The sequence below is a fragment of the Nilaparvata lugens genome, chromosome 8 (assembly GCF_014356525.2).
Source record: "Nilaparvata lugens isolate BPH chromosome 8, ASM1435652v1, whole genome shotgun sequence".
NCBI lineage: Eukaryota > Metazoa > Arthropoda > Insecta > Hemiptera > Delphacidae > Nilaparvata > Nilaparvata lugens.
In genome coordinates, this window is record NC_052511.1 from 38802907 (window position 1) to 38827059 (window position 24153).

At 39.5% G+C, this 24153-nt stretch overlaps 1 protein-coding gene across 7 annotated transcripts in view; it reads right to left on the reverse strand.

The window, feature by feature from the left end:
* The window catches only part of LOC111050330 (protein winged eye-like), a 64219-nt gene that overhangs the window by 31529 nt on the left and 8537 nt on the right, over positions 1–24153 (reverse strand). For 5 of the 7 annotated variants that reach the window (XM_039434716.1, XM_039434715.1, XM_039434714.1 and 2 more), the window contains 5 exons: positions 20482–20679; positions 18954–19023; positions 15911–16179; positions 3779–3961; positions 1731–2131 (listed from right to left, as the gene is read on the reverse strand). In XM_039434716.1, the coding sequence (XP_039290650.1) occupies positions 1731–2129 (399 nt within the window). In that variant the 5' untranslated portion in view covers positions 2130–2131; positions 3779–3961; positions 15911–16179; positions 18954–19023; positions 20482–20679. Of the gene's footprint in view, positions 1–1730; positions 2132–3778; positions 3962–12304; positions 12488–15910; positions 16180–18953; positions 19024–20481; positions 20680–24153 lie in introns of those variants that run through there. The other 2 variants (XM_039434713.1, XM_039434711.1) reach the window with 1 other exon arrangement.

Below are 24153 nucleotides of genomic sequence, written 5' to 3' on the forward strand. Positions count from 1 at the left end.
ACTTATTTCAACTTCAACTTCCAACATGAAATATTTTTATCTTTAAATTCCATAAAAATAACACAATAATTATTAGAAAATTTATTGGAAACAATGTCAAACAACCACATCCACTTTAGCATACGATCACATTGGATGCGTATGTGTGCAAGTGCACGCGTGGTCATGCATGACTAAGAAATAAAATTTGAAAAGATCAATGGGAACACTCCAAAATCACCAGTCTGCAAATACTCCAGTTTTGTTCTTGATCATCTCCTCATTAGTGTATAAACCAAAAAAATCTGGTGCGGCGCACTCACACAACTTTCCTTGCCGTTATGAGAATTGATCACCTGACGCTAGTGCTCACGCGCATCTCAAGTATCTCAAGTCTACTTATAAACAAAGATCTGAGCCAGCTGGTGACAGGACAATAACACTGGAGACATACGAGGTCTGCTATCTCTTCATAGTGAATCATTTAATAGAATCAACAGTTGCCAACAGTTTGCAATTGGATAATCTCATTTTCTCGAATTTCGAGCTTATTTTCAATTTTAGGTGAAAATGCTACTGAACATTAATTGTAGAGATTATATGGTCAATATTTTCCACTCGAAATTTTTTGTTTAAATTGTATATGAAGCCTGATAATTGAGAATCTAAAATCAAACTTTGCATAGATGGGGCGGAGCTCCTAAAATGTTTACAGATATGGGACTTGTGGCAGTTGATAGAGCTTATCAATGACTATTTTAAGTATAAATTTAATCAAAATCGTTGGAGCCGTTTTCGAGAAAATCGCGAAAAACCCTGTTTTTGACAACATTTTTCCCTATTTTGCCGCCATCTTGAATTGCATTCGATCGAAATTGTTCGTGTCGGATCCTTATATTGTAAGGACCTTAAGTTCCAGATTTCAAGTCATTCCGTTAATAGGGGAGATGAGACATCGTGTACACAGACGCAAATACACTCATACACACACACACACACACACACACACACACACCACACACACACACACACACACACACACACACACACACATTCAGACCAATACCCAAAAAACACTTTTTTGGACTCAGGGGACCTTGAAACGTATAGAAATTTAGAAATTGTGGTACCTTAATTTTTTTCGGAAAGCAATACTTTCCTTACCTATGGTAATAGGGCAAGGAAAGTAACAAGTCAATTGGAATATAATATCGAAAACTTTTGGTAGCCTAATTAACTTGCAATAAAGTATGAACTCACACTGAACGCATGCACTTGCTGGTTGTGTTCAGTGTGAACAGCTACAGACAAGTCACAACGTGTTTCAATGGCTCTTTCCAGATTCTGTTTTTTTCAGATGCAAGATCTGACGTGCATTTGCACAAACACGCATCCAATGTGATCCATACCCTTACTATCTTTCCTCCTTATCAAATCACACACATCTTGAATGGGAAATATGATGGAGTACGGTATTGAATTTATTCAATTGCTTCAAATTCAAAATAATTGAAAAACGGAAATGTTTAAATGATGATATTCTTTGATAATCACAATAAGGATTTTTGGTCTTCTCAATTCACCACTCACAAAATACAAGAGTCATTCTATTCTAGTCTATTCTATACTTCTCTATTCTTTTCTATTCTATTTTATTTATTTATTTCCATTACAATAATTATTGTTATTGTATATTATTACGTTATTGTATATTGTATATTATTCTTATTGTATATATTAAGGTTATTGACCTTAACTTCAGCCTTCAACTTGGGTCGTATCTTGTGCGGCTTGTTTGCATCGTTCGTAGCAGTAGCAGCCGTGACAGGAGCACTACTGCTATGCTGCGCAGTAGCCATCTGCGCAAGCCTATTCTTAGCACTGGGACCGAGCAGTAGACCAACCAACGCGTTCTTGGAACAGCGCGCCTTTTTGCTGACGTTTGCAGACGGGCTGTCATCACGATGATGATGATGGTGGTGGTGATGATTTTCGTCGCGTTTCTTGGGTCTGCCCATTTGGCGACGTTTCTTCGAAGAGGAGGAATGAGGGTGAGAAGAGGAGGAAGTGGAGGACAGAGAGAGGAAGAAGAAGCGACCGGAGAAAGAGTGGGAGGTGACTTGCAGGCTAGGTCGCGCTCGTCTGTCCATTCCTGCAAATTAAACAGAAGAAAATATTAATTACAAATTGAGCGACAATGTAGGCCTTCTAATTTCAGATCGATATTCAAAAATTTGCTACCTATATTTGATGCTTCTGGAAATATCAGAAGTTTGAAAATTGTACACAAATATTACCTGAAATTTTACATTGAATTGAATATTTTATTTATTTAATACAGTTGCTTTTTAGGAAATTATACTACAGCAGGTTGGCATTATTTACAAAATTTAAATACAAAAGCAAACAAATCATGACAGAAAATATTTATCACCACACGCTTAACTAGAAAGTTCATGAGAATATTATCATAAATGAATAATTTCATGGATACTACACTCATTACAATAAGAGAAAAAACTCATAGCTCCTCAGATCATTGATTGCACTTCAGACAGTCGAATCCACAGTGGTCCATGAAGTCCACCACATTTTACTCGTTCAAACAGAATGAACGGATTCTCAAGCACTGCTCTACGAAAGTCGAGAACATCTTCATATACCGCGTCATTAGTGTAGCGTGATTGTGGATCACGAGGCTCGAATCTAATTCCTCAAAAGCCGGAACTCTCCGGCTGAATAAAATTGATCATTGGATTGAATATTTAATAAAAAGCCTACTGTTGTTGGATATTCAGCAATATTTACAGTAGTTGCTACTTGAGGAAAGATCAAGAATCTATCCTAGTGTATTTCTCTTCCAATTTATAAAATAAATCTAGATAAATATATAGTCCAAATCGAAGCAAGAAAAGAAGAAAAGTATTACATTGATTGAAAGCTAGGATTAAATACTGGCTTAATTTATTAAAATGAAGTTTGTTCTCCAAAAATGTATATAGTGTTCCAAAAAGGACTAGTCGCAGTATCCCAGTAATAAGCAAGGTGGGCTCATTCTACAAGCCAAGGATTAGAGAGAAAAGAAAATTTTCTCTTTTGAGTGGCTATATTTTCTCGATGCTAGTACAAAATTCTATTAGTTTCCAAATACAGTAATTCAATGAATTGTCCAATACTATTTCATTGATCAAATTCGAATTTAGGCTATAGTGGAATACATACTTTTTTGAACCAAGGATCATTGAGAGAAATTGAGAAAGAAACTCAACCTTAGTTTTTAACGATATTTTCATACAAATTTCGTGATAGGAACTGTCTTGGGTTGAACCAGTTCCCCCCTTACATTAACAATAATTCTCGAGAGTATTTTTAAGAATAAATTTTATAGTTCTCATTATATTATTATGATATTCTTATTCTCAAGAATTTATTTTTATTTTTATTCCTAGGAATAATATTTCTGAAGTACCTATTTGAGTACGGACATCCGTAAGGATATTTGGTTGGACATCACTTTTATGTTACTACTAAGTTCCTAGCTTTAAATGATGGTTCAATTCATTTCTAAGCTAAATGTATTGCGTATTTTATTATTGTAAAGTCCTGTTTTATTGTTTACATTATATAATTATGTATATGTTGTATGTATATGCAAATAACGATTGTGACGTCTATTGTTTTTTTTTTTTCAAAGTTTAATGACAATAAAAATTATTATTATTATTACGATACCGGTAGTAGAATAATGAAACAAATTTTATAATTAAACAAATGAATACTAGTAGGTCTAGTTACTTACACGTCGCGGTGTCCGGGGAGTGTGTGCGGAAGCAGTCAGCTGATTGGAGCTGGGGGTGAGAACGGGGGGAATGCGGGAGTCGGAACAGTGTGGCAGGGCGCTCCAGGGTTCGAGCACCGGTGGGGACAGGTCGCCCTCTCTCGTCTTGGGCGATGCGGAGCGGAGGCGCTCCAATGATTTTTCCTGAAAATTTAAATAAAGGAAGATTAGGCTTTGGTTTTGAAGGTACAAGGATGTAGAACCAAGATTTGATAGGTCCTACGTGACTAATCACTGAGAAAATGATCACTGAGATATGTGTGCATTTGTAATGATTAATCACTTAGAAGTGATCACTGAGATATGTGTGGATTTGTAATGGGGTAAACACAGTCTACTTTTCGCCTCCAAGACGGGAGCTTTCATTTTTTTCTATTATTATCCGTACAATTTACCACACACGGAAGGGATAATTGGATATGTCAATAATTACTTCGAATCTGGGCTTACTTCAATTATTTTTTATAGCAAATATACATAAAATATAAATAATATTACTGAGAAACGTAGCTCATCTCGTAATGTGTTATAAATGCATCAATTGAGTATTAACAAACGCTTAAAATTTGCTTCTTCAACAATGCTCTAAATTTACGTCCTGTATTTTCTCTTATGGTGGTATATTTGTTGTAAAGTCGAATCCCAGTACTCTTTACTCCTCTCTCATATATTGTGTTCCTGTGTGTTTCATCCTAGAGAAAAAATAGCATAAGTATTGTATAAGATGAGTATAGATAGTATAAGAAACTTGTATCAGTTGTCCTGTAACACTTGTCTCTGGTTTCATCCCGCAACTCTTTCTTGTGTCTTGTTACGTAACTGTGGATATTTGAGCCAGTTCTGAAGTTTTCATTGTTTGTATATATAAAGCTTACTGCTTCTAGGATATACAGGCTTGGTAAAAGGAGAATTTTCATTTCTTTGAAATACGGTCTGCAGCTTAATTCTCCAACAATCACTCGTATCGTCCACTTCTGGATTCGGAATATGTCGATCACTTGACTCGAATTCCCCCAAAAATTAATCCCCTCGAATTCTTCCAAAATATAATCCCATCGAATTTTCCCAAAATATAATCCCGTCGAATTCCCCCAAAGTATAATCCCGTAGGTCAGAGGAGAATGAAATATTGGGAAATAAAAACATCTTTCAGATCCCGTAGGTGAGAAGAGGATGAAATATTGCGAAATATTGCGGAATCTTTTCAGAGTTTTTGTGTCCAACGATCCTTTCCAGTTTCAAAGTACGAATATCACAGAGCTTAACTCAATTTTTAAAGATTCCAATGTATTCCATGCTCATTTTTGGATGCTGAGCATGCAGAGAAAGACTTTTACGTTTGAGTGAGAGAGGCAGTTTCACAATAGGTACTACCTGGTCACTTTCAGCGTTTGAGGGGCCAGGGAACACCACTGAATGTGTATTTTCTTTGTGCGTAAACTTCCGCAGTCGACGACGACAAGCATTGTAGAAATTCATGTTATCAATATTTCGAATGTGCTAAAACAGCTGATCAAATAACTTTTCATTATTTGTGTTTGTTTATTATTCAAGAAACAAAATATTTCTAATAGGGCACAGCGGACCGTTGTCTGCCGTCCCTGACCTCCCATCTCCCAGGGCACAGCGGACCGTTTCTGCCGTCCCTGACCTCCTATTCTTCCTTTTCCCCAGGGCACAGCGGACCGTTGTCTGCCGTCCCTGACCTCCCATCTTCCTAGGGCACAGCGGACCGTTGTCTGCCGTCCCTGACCTCCTATTCTTCCTTTTCCCCAGGGCACAGCGGACCGTTGTCTGCCGTCCCTGACCTCCCATCTCCCAAGGGCACAGCGGACCGTTTGTCCGCCGTCCCTGACCTCCTATTCTTCCTTTTCCCCAGGGCACAGCGGACCGTTGTCTGCCGTCCCTGACCTCCCATCTTCCTAGGGCACAGCGGACCGTTGTCTGCCGTCCCTGACCTCCCATCTCCCAAGGGCACAGCGGACCGTTGTCTGCCGTCCCTGTCCTCCCATTTCCCCAGGGCACAGCGGACCGTTGTCTGCCGTCCCTGACCTTCCATTCCCCCAGGGCACAGCGGACCGTTGTCTGCCGTCCCTGTCCTCCCATTTCCCCAGGGCACAGCGGACCGTTGTCTGCCGTCCCTATTCTTTCCATCCCCTCAGGGCACAGCGGACCGTTGTCTGCCGTCCCTATTCTTCCTTCTCCCCAGGCACAGCGGACCGTTGTCTGCCGTCCCTGACCTTCCATTCCCCCAGGGCACAGCGGACCGTTGTCTGCCGTCCCTGTCCTCCCATTTCCCCAGGGCACAGCGGACCGTTGTCTGCCGTCCCTATTCTTTCCATCCCCTCAGGGCACAGCGGACCGTTGTCTGCCGTCCCTATTCTTCCTTCTCCCCAGGGCACAGCGGACCGTTGTCTGCCGTCCCTATTCTTCCTTCTCCCCAGGGCACAGCGGACCGTTGTCTGCCGTCCTATTCTTCCTTCTCCCCAGGCACAGCGGACCGTTGTCTGCCGTCCCTATTCTTCCTTCTCCCCAGGGCACAGCGGACCGTTGTCTGCCGTCCCTATTCTTCCTTCTCCCCAGGCACAGCGGACCGTTGTCTGCCGTCCCTATCCTTTCTGTCCTTCCTTTTCCTACTCCACTGGAGCGGAACCGAGGCCGTAAGGCCGATACAAAATTACATCAAAGTGGTGTCATCAGAGAAGAGAGCGACCTTCACGCCGTCAGAAGCACCAGGAGTGCTGTTCACGCCAGCTAAGGATCAAAGAAGAAGGAAGAGGAACTTCGACTTGCCTCCTTTCCCCGCCCACATTACGACTGAGCGAAGTCATCCAGGAGCAACACCTGGGTATCAATCACCCACCTCTGAAGCTACTCAGGGTGTACGTGATAGATTGGCGCCCGCACGTGGGGCACGAGGCAACGAAGTAAGAACCACTCAGCAACAGGTGCCCAAGCTGGGTTCAGAACCAACATTAACACAAACCCCACCCATGGACCCAGGCGTGGTATGTGACAAAGTAAGAAGCTGGAGACTGTCATTCGACGGCCAGTCAGATGCTCCCAGCTTCTTAGAAAGGCTAGACGAGCTACAACAAGCCTATGGGCTCACTGGCAACCAACTACTAGTCGCGCTACCTGAGCTACTAGTTGGTAAAGCTACTCTATGGATGCGTAATCGTCGTGACCAGTGGAAATCGTGGGACAACTTTGTGACAGATTTCAGATCACGCTACTACCCACTCACCTATGAGGAGGACCTCGAGAATTTAATACAGGCAAGGAAGCAAAGGGAAGGTGAATTGTTTGACGAATTTCTCGAAGATGTACTGACACTCATGAGGCGTAGAGGAGGTTTTACAGACGAGAATAAATTACAGAGAGTGTATAAGAATCTCCTCCCACGGTACAAATTGTATATTCGGCAATCAGATGTTCATAGTATCAATGAATTGGAAAAATTCGCGAGGGAGTATGAACATATAAAAGCAGAGGAGAAACAGAATAGACAGAATTCGAGAGTTCACATGATTGAGGACACAAAAAAGATTACAAGGCTCAAAGTTGAGACAGTTATAACCCCTACTAGTAACAGACCATCTCTTAGTGAGTCTGAACCCATGTGTGGGCAATACAAGAGACCGGGGCACTGGAGATCACACTGTCCCGATATCCCGCCATGTAAAAGGAGCGGAAAGAGAGCACTGAAATGTGTCTGTGATGTGCAGAAGGAGAATAAAACTCCGAACAAGACAGCAGTGATGCGAACGGCACACAGGATTCCTGTGATTGAAGAGTCATCAAGGGACAACAGACTATTCATTACTGTGACAATCGGAGGTAAAAGGTGTCGGGCATTGCTAGATAGTGGCGCTGAAGCTAATTATATGAGTAATGAGGTATATGAAGTTCTCCAAAAAATAGGGATGATAAGGAAGGTACCAACTCATCACCACGCAATATTAGCTGATGGACGATCTACCCCATTAAATGGGAAGCTGACAACTAATGTCACTATAGGACAAATCACAGTTCCACTAGTGGCATCTATACTGGATGGACTTGGACAAGAGTTGCTATTAGGCATGGAATTTATGCGTGAAAACAGGGTGAATATTCACACATTCACGAGAGAGGTAGAGTGGGATCCTCCCCAACTGAATCCTACAAGTCCACCAATAATGTCGCGATCTCTCTTATTGGGGACTAAGACAACAGCAGTCCCAACAATATCAGCTGTACAATCCGAATCTCAGGACAACAAGGATCGCGACAAAAGGATATTCATGCAGTTTGGTTTGAACAGAGTCGAACCCAATGCCTTGATTGATAGAAAGGCAGAGATGTCATATATTCCAAGGCAAGAATCCTGGGGCAACATTGTGATGGATCACAGGGATGAGATGACTGAGTATGAATGGCAGGCCACGATTCATGCCCCAGCCACCAATACAAGTGGTAGCTCCGAGAGTGATGTGGAAAAGTTAGTACCACCCCCCATTGATATGGTTGTAGAAGAGCCAACACAGTCTTTGACCATCAAGGAAGTAGTCTCACAGTCCCAGGATCCCAGACCAGGACTCTCAAGGAATAAGGATCCAGTGTTGTGTCACCGAGTCTCAACACCTGGTAAGCGCAAACGGGCTGGCAAGCCACGTATAAAAATCCAATTACCGGATGGACGGTGTAAATATGTGCCCGTAGACCAGGCATAGATGATGCCCATAAGCAGTGGCATACACCTCTAAAGGTGATGCCTGAGCGGCTTATACCTCTTAAGGTGATGCCTGAGAAGGTGTACACCTCTTAAGGTGATGCCTAGATGGCTCACGCCTTTTAAGGTGGTGCCATAGAGGGCTCCGAACACTCCCCCCCCCCCAAGTAGGAGTGGGGTGTCACAAAGTAAAATTGTGACGAGAAAATAATAAATAATATTATTGAAAGACGCTCGGCTATCAGCAATGCTAGCCGACCGCGGAGATAAGGGAGGTACCGATGGCGCACCATCTTCCGCGCATCAAGACGATTTCCACCGCCTCTGGCGGCGGCTCAACTCCATCCCCTCCACTTTGGGGGAGTATTTAAAGGCCGGACGAGCCCCAGACCACAGCTTTCCGCTCACAACCTTCCTGCTCCTTGTACAGCGGCCCGTTGGCTGCCGTACGTCCCTGACCTCCCATCTCCCTAGGCACAGCGGACCGTTGTCTGCCGTCCCTGACCTCCTATTCTCCTTTTCCCCAGGGCACAGCGGACCGTTGTCTGCCGTCCCTGACCTCCCATCTCCCAAGGGCACAGCGGACCGTTGTCTGCCGTCCCTGACCTCCCACCTTCCTAGGGCACAGCGGACCGTTGTCTGCCGTCCCTGACCTCCCATCTCCCAAGGGCACAGCGGACCGTTGTCTGCCGTCCCTGACCTCCCACCTTCCTAGGGCACAGCGGACCGTTGTCTGCCGTCCTGACCTCCCATCTCCTAGGGCACAGCGGACCGTTGTCTGCCGTCCTGACCTCCTATTCTTCCTTTTCCCCAGGGCACAGCGGACCGTTGTCTGCCGTCCCTGACCTCCCACCTTCCTAGGGCACAGCGGACCGTTGTCTGCCGTCCCTGACCTCCATCTCCCTAGGGCACAGCGGACCGTTGTCTGCCGTCCCTGACCTCCTATTCTTCCTTTTCCCCAGGGCACAGCGGACCGTTGTCTGCCGTCCCTGACCTCCCATCTCCTAGGGCACAGCGGACCGTTGTCTGCCGTCCCTGACCTCCCATCTTCCTAGGGCACAGCGGACCGTTGTCTGCCGTCCCTGACCTCCTATTCTTCCTTTTCCCCAGGGCACAGCGGACCGTTGTCTGCCGTCCCTGACCTCCCATCTCCCAAGGGCACAGCGGACCGTTGTCTGCCGTCCCTGACCTCCTATTCTTCCTTTTCCCCAGGGCACAGCGGACCGTTGTCTGCCGTCCCTGACCTCCCATCTTCCTAGGGCACAGCGGACCGTTGTCTGCCGTCCCTGACCTCCTATTCTCCTTTTCCCCAGGGCACAGCGGACCGTTGTCTGCCGTCCCTGACCTCCCATCTCCCAAGGGCACAGCGGACCGTTGTCCGCCGTCCCTGACCTCCTATTCTTCCTTTTCCCCAGGGCACAGCGGACCGTTGTCTGCCGTCCTGACCTCCCATCTTCCTAGGGCACAGCGGACCGTTGTCTGCCGTCCCTGACCTCCCATCTCCCAAGGGCACAGCGGACCGTTGTCTGCCGTCCCTGTCCTCCCATTTCCCCAGGGCACAGCGGACCGTTGTCTGCCGTCCCTGACCTTCCATTCCCCAGGGCACAGCGGACCGTTGTCTGCCGTCCCTGTCCTCCCATTTCCCCAGGGCACAGCGGACCGTTGTCTGCCGTCCCTATTCTTTCCATCCCCTCAGGGCACAGCGGACCGTTGTCTGCCGTCCCTATTCTCCTTCTCCCCAGGGCACAGCGGACCGTTGTCTGCCGTCCCTATTCTTCCTTCTCCCCAGGGCACAGCGGACCGTTGTCTGCCGTCCCTATTCTTCCTTCTCCCCAGGGCACAGCGGACCGTTGTCTGCCGTCCCTATTCTTCCTTCTCCCCAGGGCACAGCGGACCGTTGTCTGCCGTCCCTATTCTTCTTCTCCCCAGGGCACAGCGGACCGTTGTCTGCCGTCCCTATCCTTTCTGTCCTTCCTTTTCCTACTCCACTGGAGCGGAACCGAGGCCGTAAGGCCGATACAAAATTACATCAAAGTGGTGTCATCAGAGAAGAGAGCGACCTTCACGCCGTCAGAAGCACCAGGAGGTGCTGTTCACGCCAGCTAAGGATCAAAGAAGAAGGAAGAGGAACTTCGACTTGCCTCCTTTCCCCGCCCACATTACGACTGAGCGAAGTCATCCAGGAGCAACACCTGGGTATCAATCACCCACCTCTGAAGCTACTCAGGGTGTACGTGATATTATAATACATATAACTTTCAACAGCTGTGCTGTTATCATATTCTATGATAATGGAGAGTATCCTACGTCTGAAAGAATCAGAACTGTTTTGAAAGAGAAGATTAATTTCAGTGGGAGTGTTGAATCCGTCAGAAAAATCATAAAGAGTTTGGGTTTCAGATTTAGGAAGTGTAATGATGGTCGACAATTGTTAATGGAGAGGAGAGACATTGCGTGTGCACGAGCAGTTTTTCTCAGAAAAATGCACGAGATAAGAAGAGAAATTAATCCCCGACCAATATTCTACATTGACGAAACGTGGGTCAATCAAAATCATAGCCGATCGATGATATGGCAACACGAAGACGGAAGTGGTGGATTGAAAGTTCCAGTTGGAAAAGGAGGCCGATTGATCATTCTTCATGCTGGATCAGCTCAAACGGGGTTTATTCCTGAGTGCAAACTAATTTTTAAAGCAAAGAAGTCCACTTCGTTAGATTATCACACCGAAATGAACCGAGATAACGGGGGATGTTATTGTTCTAACTTCAAAGAATGACACAATAGAACTTTTGAACCTGACGTGCTCAAAAGAATTTGTGACAGGTAGTGACGGAAAAGAGGAAGAGGGAAGGTATGAGAAGGAAAGAGCGATGTTCAGGGTGTAGAAATATAGTCAATGTATATAGACTGGTCGAGTGAGGGGTGGACAAGAGTGGCAACATTGCAGTGGCCTTGAGGGACCCATTTTCGCTTGGCCGACTATAGTCCCGGTATCCCAGTAATAAACAAGGTGGGCACATTCTACAAGCCAAGGATTATAGAGAAAAGAAAATTTTCTCTTTTGAGTGGCTATATTTTCTCAATCCTGGGACTCATCCATCCCCAAGAAAGTTCTTTTAGTTTCCAAATAATTCAACGAATTATCCAATGCTATCTCATTGACCAAATTTTCAAAAGAATTTAGGATATAGTGGAATACATACTTTTTTGAACCAAGGATTATTGAGAGAAATTGAGAAAGAAACTCAACCTTAGTTTTTAACGATATTTTCATACAAAATTCGTGATAGGAACTGTCTTGGGTTGAACCAGTTCCCCCTTACATTAACAATAATTCTCGAGAGTATTTTTAAGAATAAATTTTATAGTTCTCATTATATTATTATGATATTCTTATTCTCAAGAATTTATTTTTATTTTTATTCCTAGGAATAATATTTCTGAAGTATTTGAGTACGGACATCCGTAAGGATATTTGGTTGGACATCCCTTTTATGTTACTACTGAGTTCCTAGCTTTAAATGATGGTTCAATTCATTTCTAAGTTAAATGTATTGCGTATTTTATTATTGTAAAGTCCTGTTTTTATTGTTTACATTATATAATTATGTATATGTTGTATGTATATGCAAATAACGATTGTGACGTTGTCTATTGCTTTTTCTCAAAGTTTAATGACAATAAAATATTATTATTACGATACCGGTAGTAGAATAATGAAACAAATTTTATAATTAAACAAATGAATACTAGTAGGTCTAGTTACTCACACGTCGCGGTGTCCGAGGAGTGTGTGAGGAAGCAGTCAGCTGATTGGAGCTGGGTGTGAGAACGGGGGGAATGCGAGAGTCAGAACAGTGTGGCAGGGCGCTCCAGGGTTCGAGCACCGGTGGGGACAGGTCGCCCTCTCTCGCCTTGGGTGAAGCTGAGCGGAGGCGCTCCAATGATTTTTCCTGAAAATTTAAAGAAAGGAAGATTAGGCTTTGGTTTTGAAGGTACAATGATGTAGAAGCAGAATTTGATAGGTCTTACGTGACTAATCACTGAGAAATGATCACTGAGATATGTGTGCATTTGTAATGATTAATCACTAAGAAGTGATCAATGAGATATGTGTGGATTTGAAATGGGGGTAACACAGTCTACTTTTCGTCTCTAAGGGCCGTTTGCACAATCAAAGCTTAAACTCGATTTAATCAGCTGGTGGCTTAAACTCAAAATGAATTACATTATAACAAACGAGACTTGATACGGATTTAATCCAGTTTAAATTGAAATTTAGTTTGAACTGTCACTGTGCAAACGGCCCTTAGATTGAAGCTTTTATTTTTTTCTATTATTATCCGTACAATTTACCACACACGAAGGGGTAATTGGATATGTCAATAATTACTTCGAATCTGGGCTTATTTCAATAATTTTTTATAGCAAATATACATAAAATATAAATATATTACTGAGAAGCCTAGCTCATCTCGTAATGTGTTATAAACAATCCGCTCCTCATAATAATATATATTCTATAAGTGGTATCCCTTTGAAAAGGGTGGAATTGTTCAAGGACCTGGGGGTGGTATTTAGCTATGACCTCTCTTTCAACTCACATGTTGAGTACACAGTTAATAGAGCCAATCAGCAGATGGGATTCATCTTGAGGACTTGCTCGCCCTTCAGTGATGTAGAGCCTTTGATACTTCTATATAAGTCAATTGTGAGAAGCCTGTTAGAATATGCATGTGAAATTTGGAATCCATTTTATAATGAACAGATTTACCTACTGGAACGTTTACAGAACAAATTTTTGAGATGCATTTATTACAGAAAACATAATATCTTTTGTCCTTTTGATTATCCTTCCAATTCACTTAGAGATAAGTTCGATTTCACTTCATTGAGGGTAAGACGTGATGTCAAATCACTTATTTTCCTCTATAATTTACTAAATAATAAAATTGATTCATCCCATTTGCTATCAAAAATTAATATATATGTCAATAACATTGCTCGCCGTTCTGGTTTTTCATTTCATATAGCGCGCTCTAGAACCGTAAGTCATTATAACTCTCCTCTAAATAGAGCTCAGAGAATCTTTAATCATTGTTCGGAGCACTTGGACGTCTTCTGTTCTCCCCCTCCAAATTCCGTAAGATCTCATATAACTTGGTTGGGTAGCATGTGATCTGTCTCTTTTTGTGATTGGTGTACTAATTTTATAAAATTTCTATTATTATTAATTTGATTATTCATTCTTGGTTTTACACAGACATCCTTTCTCTCTTCATTCTTTCTTCTTCTTTTTTTCTCTTTTTATTATTACTTGATTCTATTTTGTTTAATATTATTCTTATAATCATTATTATTGTTTACGATTACTTCAATGATTATTTGTATTCTTTCATATTAATTGTATATTTCTTCTTTTTTTATCTTCTTGTATTCCAATTGTATAATGTGTTGGAAATATTGTATTGTCTGAAGGAGGCAAAATGGGTTTATCCTGTTGTCTCCATTATAAAATTATTATTATTATTAAATTATTATTATTATTATTAAATTATTATTATTATTATTATTATATAAATGCATCAATTGAGTAGCCTATTAACAAACGCTAAAAGTTGCTTCTTCAACAATGCTCTAAATTTACGTCCTGTATTTTCTCTTTTTATGGTGGTATATTGTTGTAAAGTTGAATCCCAGCACTCCTTACTCCTCTCTCATATACCATATAGAGTATTGTGTTTGTTTTATTGTGTATTGAGTATTGTGTATTGAGTATTGTGTATCACATATAGGTATTGTGTTCCTGTGTGTTTCATCATAGAGAAAAGATAGTATAAGTATTGTATAAGATAAGTATAGCACAAGAAACTTGTATCAGTCGTCCTGTAACACTTGTCACTGGTTTTATCCTGCAACTCTTCCCTGTGTCTTGGTCCGTAAGTGTGGATATTTGAGCCAGTTCTGAAGTTTTCATTGTTTGTATCTATAAAGCTTACTGCTTAAAGGATATACAGGCTTGGTAAAAGGAGAATTTTCATTACTTTGAAGTACGGTCTGCGGTCTTGATTGTCCAACAATCACTCGTATCGTCCACTTCTGGATTCGGAATATGTCGATCACTTGACTCGAATTCCCCCAAAAATTAATCCCCTCGAATTCCTCCAAAATATAATCCCGTCGAATTTTCCCAAAGTATAATCCCGTAGGTCAGAAGAGAATGAAATATTGGGAAATCAAAACATCTTTCAGATCCCGTAGGTGAAAAGAGAATGAAATATTTGCGAAATAGAAACATCTTTCAGAGTTTTTTTGTGTCCAACGACCCTTTCAAGTTTCGAAGTACGAATATCACAGAGCTTAACTCAATTTTTAAAGATTCCAATGTATTCCATGCTCATTTTTGGATGGTGAGCAAGCAGAGAAAGACTTTTACGTTTGAGTGAGAAAGACAGTTTTACAATAGGTACTACCTGGTCACTTTCAGCATTAGAATGGGGTCCCTCTAAAAACGTTGCAACTGAAAAATTCCTCAATGTAAAGACGTTGGTGGAATGGTTCTCTGCCTAGTGGTAGCATCTGTGGTTGATGGTACGCACTATTTCATTTATGTATAGTGCAAACTATCAAACACAGATGTCACTGCTATAGTGAGGTCCACGTTATAATGACAGTGGATAAAGATAGAAGAATAGCGATGCCGATTCTCTGCATTAATTAATCATATTTCTACACTGTCAAAAACATAATTGGCAACGTTGTGGACCTAGAAAAGGATAGTACCACCGGCTTTGTCGAATGATAAACAAGGATAGTAAAACCAAAGTTGATCAAATACTGTCATTATAACGTGAACCTCACTATAGGTGGAGAATCATTCTACCAGCGTTTTTACACTGGAGCGTCACGTTGTGAAATTTTGTCAGTTTTAGAGGGACCCATTCGTTTGAGGGGCCAGGGAACACCACTAGATGTGTATTTTGGTGAACTTCCGCAGTCGACGACGACAAGTATTGTTGACATTAATTTATTGTCCAAATTTCAAGTGTGCTAAAACAGCTAATCAAATAACTTTTCATTATTTGTGTTTATTATTCAAGAAACAAAACATTTCTAATAATATCAATATTGTCATTAAAAAGTATAAACTCAACCTCCCCCGTTAGAACATAATTGAACATAATCTTTTAGGTTATTTAGACAAATTTAAATCTACCCAATCTGAGATCCTCACCCTGTCGTGGTCGACGACGGCATTAACGCACAAACGAAAACCCAGCTTAACCTCGCGGCCTCCTCACTCTACAATATAATTTTAAAATATTACAAACACGATGCCTCTACAATATAAATTGATTCAAAATCATAAAAGTCACCTTCTCGCTTGACGTATCCCGTCGTTCGGCCGACGAATTCTTTCCCGATGATCCCTTGCGCGATGTCCGCTTGCCTCTCATCAACCGCCGCGTCGCATTCGGAGACAGCTTTGAAAGCTCCCGCTTTGTCTCGCGGTATTTTTTTTGTATTTCTGCTAGCTGACTTCTCATGTTTTGCTCCACCTTATCACAGGGCTGATCGGCTATCAGTCGGCGAACGTCATGTTCGGTCTCTGTCGGTTTGAAGGGTTGCGTAACGGTGCACACTGCTGTGGAAATTCGAACAATTCTGGTTCAAATTTGATTCATCACAATTCACAATATTTTCCATTATAAGCAAGAAGATAACAAATTACACAGCTCACACAAGATGAAAAATAAGCTAACAGTTATTGAGTGACTAATAATTATTGAACAATAATTTTAGTACTATTGTATTTTTATATGACTTTAAAGTGAAAAAACACTCACATTCTTTGATGTGATGACCTCCGTTTAACCGCCAAAACTACCCTCCAGCCCCACTTTGACCAAATACTCACCCTCATAACCCTAAACACTTCAGTTTCTGTTTGGCTTGAAAATGTGCAAAACCAGCAGAAAAAAGACGTCGCCACATCAAAGAATGAGAGTGTTTTTTCACTTTAAATTTATATAAAAATTCAATAGTAATAATATTAGTGAAAGTAAGATGGATAACCAACAACGAATAATTTTAGACAAAAGCTTCGAATATATGTTATATCAGGACTAATCTAAAAACTTTTAGGGCCGGTTTCCGAGCACGGGATTTAGCTAAGTTCTAGACTTTGAACAGCTGGAGTCAGAAAATTGGCTTTCCGGAACGCGGCTTAGTCGTAGTCATAGTCAAAGTCACGTTTAAATTAAATTTCGAAAAACTAGAAAATTGAACACAAAATAAAATGAATAGAAAATAGTGTAAAGTTTCAGCTATTTTGATTTATTTAGGAATGTTTCATTTCGTCAAGGAATAGTTATTTGTGCAACTAGTGCGCAAAGTGACAGTTTGCTGCATCGAAAGAAACGTTTACGCCCGAGCCGTAGGCGAGGGCGGAATGGTTTCTTGAGTGCAGCAAACGAACTTTGCGCACGTATTTCACATTAAATTTTTCCTACAGTTACCATTGAATATGAAAAGTGGGTAATTATGGGTAAAATTGCCTGAATAATGTAGTAGTGTTTGAATGGCGGGTTGCAGCTGTGTGGTGTGTGCTGTGGTGGCACTGTGCTGTCGTTGTCCTCCATTATAATATCTACTTAATAATTAGCGCGTTGTGCTTCGTTGCACCTCTGCTCACTATAGCAGCCCACTCACTGTTACCAACTTCATTTTGATTTTGCTGCACTGGTGCTCCATATAACCTACTAACTATTTTGCGTTGTCATGCTGCAAATCTGGAGTACGCAAAGTACTCACTTTGCGCACTAGTGCGGAAAAGTGATTCTTTGCAGCCTGCAATCAGTGCACAAATGGTCACTTTTCAGGGTATCTGTAGGAAAAAACGTTTCCCATTTTAGAAATTAGTAAATAAAAATTTATTTTGCTGCAACTATTTACTGCGACTACGTCCACTACCTCCGTAAACAAAGCCGTAGTGCATTCATGTGACGTCAGCACAGGTAGGGCTCCTACACCAATAAAAATTCGTTGATTTCAGCCGATCTATATCAGCTAGTTTTTATTAACACAGGAGCCCTACCTGTGATGACGTCACACGAATGCACTACGGCTTTGTTTACGGAGGTAGTGCTACGTCTCGTTTTGGAAAGCCAATTTTCTGAGTCCAGCTGTTTAAAGTCTAGAACTTACCTAATTGCCAAGCTCGGGAACTGGCCCTGAAAGTAATGACTTCTGGCACAGCTTTCAGTGAGTTGTAGTGATAGGCTATCTATTCAGTATGTTTGTGTTTTCTCCAAATAAACTCGTGATATTTGAATTGACTACATAAATCTTTGTGTTCTCATGATTAAAAAGTTGGGATTCCGTGGAAATTTAAATACAAGTTTCAAGTTTTGATGGTGATTAATTTATATCACGATTAATTTTGGTTCATTAAAGTCCTGATTTCCAATGAATCTGTTCTGCTGGATGGAAAAGTGATACCATAGATTCTTATGGCATATTTTATCACAACATGTTTCGGTCATTTATGCCATTTTCAAGTGATATGAAGTAAATAAATAAATACTACTGGGAGATTCTTATTTTGATCATATGTTAGTGTATTCATATGTTTTTATGAACTAGAACTGTAAAATTAAATTAGACACCAATAACCCCATTTTTGATAGAATAATGCGAATTTAAACCCACAATTTTCATAAAAACATATGAATACACTAACAAATGATCAAAATAAGAATCTTCCAGTAGTATTTATTTATTTAATTCATAACACTTGAAAATGGCATAAATGACCGAAACATGTTGTGATAAAATATTTTTAAAAAGGGGTACTGAGATTTTTATTTTTCTTTATATTTATATTACAAGTAGCCCTATACAGGAAAGATATTCTTATGGCAGTTTCCACACAGCAAAATGAAATTTTGGATCATGGAAACCCTGCTATCCAATGGATTTCTGTTCCGTTGTACAGAAAATGATACTATTGCTTTGGTACTAATGTTGATAAGTGGTACTATTGCTTTGATGGAATGCTATCACTAAGCTTTGGCAGAATGGATTTATTTCTAATCATTGAAGACCTGTTTTCCAATGAGTGAGTGTTCTGCTAGGTAGTAAATGGATGTAATTTTTTCTAATGGAAGGGTTCACACATTGTCGAAATGAAAATGTGTGAATACTCACATAAGAAACATCGATATTCTTTTTCTGTCCAATATACTTTATATTCACCAATAATAATTGGAATGAATGATTTGAGCAAAATTTTCCAAGAAAAATTAATAATTATTTCAATTGTAATCTTGAGCATAACACTGTAGATGAAAATGATCATTAGAGTCTAAAAAGTTTCGATATTTTAGATTATAATCGAGACAACTTTAGGCTACTAACCACTTGTTGATTCCCTGGGAGGTTTTATGGCATATTTGGGCATCATTCTCCGATGAGGGACTGAAGACTCCTGTAAATTGAATAATAAATCATTGAAAAAACGTATATTTTACACTTCCTATGTAAGCTAAGCTACTTAATAATATTTCTCCACTGTACCAGTATTGTAAATCTTATTTAAAATGGTAAAATCTCTAGGAAATTTTCAATCTTCACATAACGTCTATTTTAGATTCTATTCATCAAATATTAGAAAGTGAAAACATTTTTGACTTGATCGGTTTATCGTTTGTTATTGTGTTAAATTGATTAATAAATTATAAGTGATACACAATTTGATAAAGCTGTCAAGAATATGGATAATATAGTATGATACAGACTAAGAAATTGTCAAAAAACCACTGATTTATTGATAATTTATGAGTTTAACAAAGGCTCAACTCACATCTCACACTTACGCAACTCAGGTCGAGAAGAGACTCGACTCTAGTCGAGAGCATGTGTTTTCAAATGGTGACGTCATGGAGACTAGAATCGACTGGTCTGAGTGTCACCATTTGAAAACACATGCTCTCAACTAGAGTCGAGTCTCTTCTCGACCTGAGTCGCCTAAGTGTGAGTTGAGTCAAAATGTTCTGAGACCTACCTAGGTCGACTCATCTCTCAAGTCTAGAGCTCATGTGAGTGTCACCCTCAGACAAAACATATTTTTAGAAAACACATAGCGGGTTAAAGAAATGAGACGGGGCCGCCGAAAACAATGGATGGACAGGTAGAAGTTCTAGAGACCCTTCAGTGGTCACCAATTGTTATTGAATTTCGACATTTTCGTGGTCTATTGTTGAGGTTTCCACTCCGAGCAATATATTGGTGGACCAGTGTGGTTACTTGAAGGCACTTTCAGCTGTAAACCAGTGGTAGCATACAGTGATTGGATAAACACACACATTACTGTCGAAGACAAGTACAAATTTAGTCAAACGTACGTGGTGTGTAAAGCCCACATCGAATTTTGGACTTACTGAGCCGTCCTTATAAATTCTACGAGATTGAATGGGACTTGACAAACACGTTATACACATCATATGTTTGCCAAGTTGTATTCAAACTAATAGAATTTGAAAGGACGCCAAAAAATCGTACGTTCAATAAGTATCGAATTGTATGTAACTCAAGTTAGTCTGTATACAGCTTGTGAGCAAGTTGAGTTTCATCAAATGAACCATTGGGAATAATACAATAATTACAAGTACTTGATCACTGATTTACATTCAGTAATTGCAGAAAATACAAGTAACAGATGTAAGGTGCAAAGTAATAGATAAGTTGATGTTACCAGCTAAATTGCCTTCAAGAAAGCACACGGGGCCACTGAGAGTAATGAAGCGGAATCAGTGGACAATAAAGTATGCTAGTCGAGAGTTAGAGGATGCACCTTTTTGGAACAATAGCCCAGTGCACAGGTAGCGCGGCCCCGTGTCCTCTCTTTTACCCAAAATAGCAATTATTGAAAATGAATTATTATTACCTTCTTCGGTTTCAATATCAATTCGGGCTCCACATCCTTCTGGTGCTCCACAGCAGACAGCAGAAGGCTCAGCCCATCGAATTTACGACTTGAAACGTCCTTTGTTTCTTCCTCACGCTCATCTGGCACCAGTTTGGAAACTGCGAGGGATTCCCCTCTTTCCTTAAGATCCTCTTCCAGCACGAGCATTTCAATCTCCTGAAATAGAGCACAGACAACATTGAAATTTCCGTTATTATTCAATTCAGTATATTCTAAATGTTCAGTATTCAAAAAATAATCACATGGCCAGATAGGACAGTTTTATCTGTTGAAGTAGGATGAAACAAAAATCTGTAGCCTACCTAATAAAGTGATGATATTGATATCAGTTTATCAATGAGAATGCCGCCTACAGCCTGATATGATCACTGAAATCTTCGGCAAAACTCCGGGGATGGTAGGCTACTTTAAAATCTGTGATTGGTTGAAGTCATTGGCTGAAACAGCTCACCCAATAAGGCTACAAATAGGTCTAGCATTAAATCTGTGAAAATGACGTACTTCCCAAAATTAGTATCAGGGCCACCCTCTCTAAAAGAAAAATTTCACGTTTATTTACCCCACCGACAACAAAAATGCTCTATGTTACGAGTCTTACTAAAAGCGGGCAGTAAATTAAAATTCAAAGATATGTAATTGCATGAAAGCATTCACATCTACCAGCAACTGACCAATGTCAACGACCTTCAAAATTACATTGCTTGGCCTTTTTCTGATCCGTGTCTGAAATTTTACGTGACTGTTTGGTTTCGTAAAATTAGATGATCTTCATTTAAAGACTTCCTCGTAAATGATTTCAATTATAGTTCCGTATTTTGTTAAACAAGTCAGGACAATAAAAAAGTTTTGAAAGAAAGCCGGTAGCCTATAGCAGAGAAAACTCCTATAGGCCTAATTGTAATTTGAATTTGTAGGTAATAATTCTTTGCCTATAGCCTACAATCTTCGATTCAGTGTAATCTGTTATAAGTTACTTCCCGTATATTTTGTTTCTCAAAAAGTTATGTTTTTGGAGCCTATCAAAGTTAATGATTCTAATATCGTAATTCCTTTACCCTTAAACTCTTCAAGAGTTTACTGAAGTTGTAATACTAATACTTCTAATACCAATGAGAAATGAAGCCTATTTTATTCAAAGAAAGCAGATACAAATCTAGATGGTAGGTTACGATCAAATCTTTGTTTTGGTTACTGTATAGACCTATATTATTTCTAATAAACCAAATACCGTAATTCTAGACTAATTATAACTCACATCGGATAATATTTGCTCCATTTCGTAAGTCTTAATGGTAGAAGATTCCACAAACGTGATCTTAACAGGTAATAACTTGTTACGCAAAAGTTACTTTGCACTTTAGTTGGGTTTTCGATATCGATATTTTGATTCAGATGTTATCGATATTGCATTATCGGTCGTTCCGATAATATCGATATTGACTGTTCAATAATTTCATAACATGATTTTTGCGCTATAATTGCACGATATTTAAGAGGTTTTTTCTACTTGCAACCTACTAAACATATAAATATTGAGAATTTCGTTTTCAGTATTCGATAAATCGAAAGTATTCTATTCCCTAATGACATTGCGGTGATATCGAGTCGATATTGTACAAATGACATCGATATCTGTCATTCCAGTAGTGCCACACCACTTTGATAAAAAAAATTAATTTAATGAATTCATTATTAGATTTTCTTTTATATTTTTGCAATATTGTTAGGGAAAGGGAACTGTGCTATTTTTATTAACGATAGGAAATTCACGAATGACGCATCATAACGTCTGAACTACACAACTGATTAGCTTGAAATTTCGCAATTCAGCTTCAAATTTTACGGTATGGATTCTCAATAATTTACCAATGATGGTTATTGGCCTATTTCAAATCCTTCAAGTTTACAGTTTGTCAACTTTTTAATAAGATCCTTCAGCGACACGGGCTACCTGCTAGTCTATAAGATATTAAAGGAAAGAATCGGCTTATACATGTACGGCATAGGAAAATCAGGAATGATGCATCATCACGTCTGAACCCTACTGGACTGATTCACTTAAAATCTTGCATATTATAGATTCCTGATTTACCGAAGATGGTTATAAGCCTATTTTTAATTCTTAAAGATTAGGTCAAGTTTTCAGTTTGTCAAATTTTTAATTAGATCCTTGCGTAGCACGGGTTACCTATTATTATTTAGGTAAGGTATTATTATTATTTTAATATTTTCGAACGTACCGTAGATGCAGGCCTACCACAATTTAGAGGAAGAATTAAAAAGATAATAAGAACATCTAAGAAATTTAAGTTTGTAGAAGTTTACCGAAATAACCAACAATAATTCAAGTTGATCAATCAACAAATTGATAGCAACTAATCAATCTATAGAAACTTTTCATCCAGCATGAAAATTGTAAAACAAAAACATGCAATTTTGTTGATAATACAGATTTAGAACCTGGATGACACCATGCAAGTTTCATGGCATAGATATACATGAGTTCCCTACTTACCATACTTTGGATGTTTTTATTATATTTTTTACTTCTCTTTCTCTTATACCGGGTACTATTTTTATCCGATTTTCTGGTATTTTCGGTAATATGATGTGAATCGGATAATATCAAACCAATCCACCGAGTAGGATTTTTATTTTGCTTACACTCAACCTTGCCATACTGCCGAGTTTACACGAAATTGCTTGAAAGAAGTTGTTGATTAATGAAATTCACAGTCAATAAAAGCAATCACTATGGACAATAATTCTTAACATAGTATTCTCAATTCCATTTCATTACTTTTTTGGTTTTCAAAGTCGGAAACCTCTCTATATGAAAGAACACTCGTGGAATCTTATGAAATGAATAATTTTTTTCAACTTTGAGTTTTAAATTACAACTTTGTATTGAATGAACTTGAGTAGCCTATGGCTTTTATAACATTTATTACGTTTTTGATGCTTCCTTCTCAAGACATGAGTAAAACTGACATCCACATTTTGATCATCACTCTACAATTATAATATGAGTTCCAATATTATATTATTCCATTTTTAAGTTACACAAAATCAAATTTTATAACGATTTTGTTTCGATGTGAACGATTGATTGAATTTAAAAACTTCTATTCCATCAAGTCTCATGTTTCTCTCACATGAATTATCAAATTTCAGTCTCCAATTGTCCATTTCATAAAAAACTGATTATAAAGTCTGTCCGAAATTATATGAACTAAACACCTCTCAAAGTATAAAATGTCGATATATTTTTCGAATTCCATCAATTTTAATTGGCATTTCAGTATAATGATTGCGAATTTCCAATGTTTCAGTATGATATCAAGATTGCTCTCCATATTTGAGAGACTTATAATGGAAATGTATATATTTGTCTTTAGATTCATATTCTTATTCCTTTAACAGGTAGCATTTATTCAAATTGATACGGTTTCCATTGAATTTTCTACAATGTTTCAAAGGGAAATTTTCATCATTAGTTGAAGATCAAAATACATTCTGTTTTACGTGTATTATTTGTAAATCATTTATTTTTCTCAATAGGATCTGTCTTCAATTTTATTCTCATATTATCATCTCGTTATCCATAAATTATTATGACTTGGGTTGGTC